At 59.5% G+C, this 2042-nt stretch overlaps 1 protein-coding gene across 1 annotated transcript; it reads left to right on the top strand.

The window, feature by feature from the left end:
* Tco025E_08651 (calpain-like cysteine peptidase) lies at positions 1–1927 on the top strand (the record flags this gene model as incomplete). Its single annotated transcript, XM_029375494.1, has 1 exon — positions 1–1927. A coding segment is annotated over one exon (1927 nt), but the record flags the coding sequence as incomplete, so codon positions are not given.
* Positions 1928–2042: the final 115 nt, after the last annotated feature.

Here is a 2042-nt window from a genome sequence, read left to right as displayed (position 1 = left end):
CGGAATTCCGCTGGCGCTTTTGCGTCCACACGACGATGAGGCGTTTGCGTCCCTGGCGAAGGAGGCGCGTGGTGCCGGGAGGAAGTCCGGGGGTCCGTCGCCACACGCTGCCGCCGACGCACTGAACGAGCGGGCGCGGGAGCTTGCTGATCAGGTCCTGAGGGGTGACCGCGGCTTCCTTGACCGCGAGCCCGAGGGGGTGCCTCTGAGCATGCTGCCGTTGGACACGGACCGCGGGTTCCACGAGATGGAGGTTGAGCGTGCGGTGCTGAAGCTGACTGACCCGAAGAAGAACGCCGACAAGATCGCCGCCCTCGAGGACCGCCTCACCGACCGCGCACACGAGCTTGCGCATGAGCGCCTGAGCGGGGACCGCGGCTTCCTCGACCCCGGGCCGGAGGGCGTTCCCCTCGCTGACCTCCCGCTTGACGAGGACCCCAAGTTCCACCAGATGGAGGCGGAGCGTGCGAAGCTGAAGGAACGAGATCCTGTTGGTAACGCCTACCGAATCCGGGAACTGGAGGACAAGTTGAACAACCGGGCCCACGATCTGGCGGGGGAGGTGCTTGAGGACGACCTTAAGGGCATTGACGCGGTACCCGAAGGTGTGCCGCTTGTGCTGCTTCGCCCGCATGACGATGCGGAGTTTGCCTCCTGCCTCCCAGAGCTTCGCCGCCTGAAGAAGAAGCCCAGGCTGAACGCGGCGCCGATCGCTGCGCTGCAGGGCAAGATGAACGATAGGGTGCATGCCTTGGCGAAGGAAATGATACATGCGGGTCGCAAGCTCCTCGACCCCGAACCCGAAGGTGTTCCCCTCGAGCTTCTTCCTCTAGACACGGACAAAAAGTTTGGCGACCTGGAGAAGAAGCTCCATGCCTTGCAGGCGGCGAGGCGGCCCAATGACGGTGCCATCGCCAAGGTGAGGGAGCAGCTGAATGATCGTGTCCACGAACTGGCAAAAGAAAAGATTGAGGGCGACCGCGGCTTTCTGGATCCGGAGCCGGAGGGCGTTCCGCTCGCCGACCTTCCCCTCGAGGCGGATGAGAAGTTTCACAAGATGGAGGCCGAGCGGGCCAAATTGAAGGAGGGCTCTGGCAAAAATGTCGATGCGATAGCTCGTCTGGAGGCTGCCCTGAATGACCGTGTGCACGAGATGGCCAGGGAGCTCAAGGAGGCGGAGCGTGCCTTCTTGAACGCCACATCTTACGGGATCCCGAGGGAGCTACTGCCGCTTGACAAGGATCGCAACTTCCAAGGCATGGAGCAGCAGTTGCGGAAGCTAAAGCACAGCCCCCATCGCAATGCTACTGCTATCGGGAATCTTCAGGAAATGATGCAGGACCGTGCTGACGAACTGGGCCTGCAGATGCTAAAGGGCGACCGTGCCCGTTACCTTGAACCCGAATACGAGGGCGTTGAGCTTGTGGATGTGCCCATCGACGATGACAAGGCCTTCACCGAGTGGGAGCAGGAGCGGGCCATACTGAAGGCAAAGAACCCGGAGTCAAATGAAATTGAGGCCCTGGAGGGAAAACTGAAGGATCGTTTTCACGAACTGGCAAGGGAACGCGTTCAAAAGGATCGCATGTTTTTGGATGCTGAACCCGAAGGTATTCCACTTGGTGATGTTCCAGTGGACGAGGATGCCGATTTTAAGCGTATGGAGGGGCAGCTTCGGAAGCTTTCACGCGATAGGAGGCGTAAAGGCCCCGCCATATCAGACATGCGGGAGAGCTTGAATGACCGTGCCCATGAACTCGCTAAGGTTGTTGTCGCGGACGACGTCAGGTGCTTGAAAGACGCATATCGAGGGATCCAGAAGGAGGATCTGAACCTGCACAAGGACAAGGACTTTAGAGAGCTAGCCAATCAGCGACGCACGGCCAGTAAAAAAGATAGTCCCTGTTGCCGAAATTGCCACTATTGAAGAAGCCATGGATGCAAGGGCAGCCCAAATTGCCGACGACGTCATTAAGAATGGGCGAGCCTTTTTAGATCCTCAACCGGAAGGCATGGACCTGGGCAGACGTTCCACTGGATAC

Source organism: Trypanosoma conorhini (genome assembly GCF_003719485.1).
Source record: "Trypanosoma conorhini strain 025E chromosome Unknown Tco_14.4_contig_00836, whole genome shotgun sequence".
NCBI lineage: Eukaryota > Euglenozoa > Kinetoplastea > Trypanosomatida > Trypanosomatidae > Trypanosoma > Trypanosoma conorhini.
This window is presented reverse-complemented; position numbering and strand designations above follow the sequence as displayed.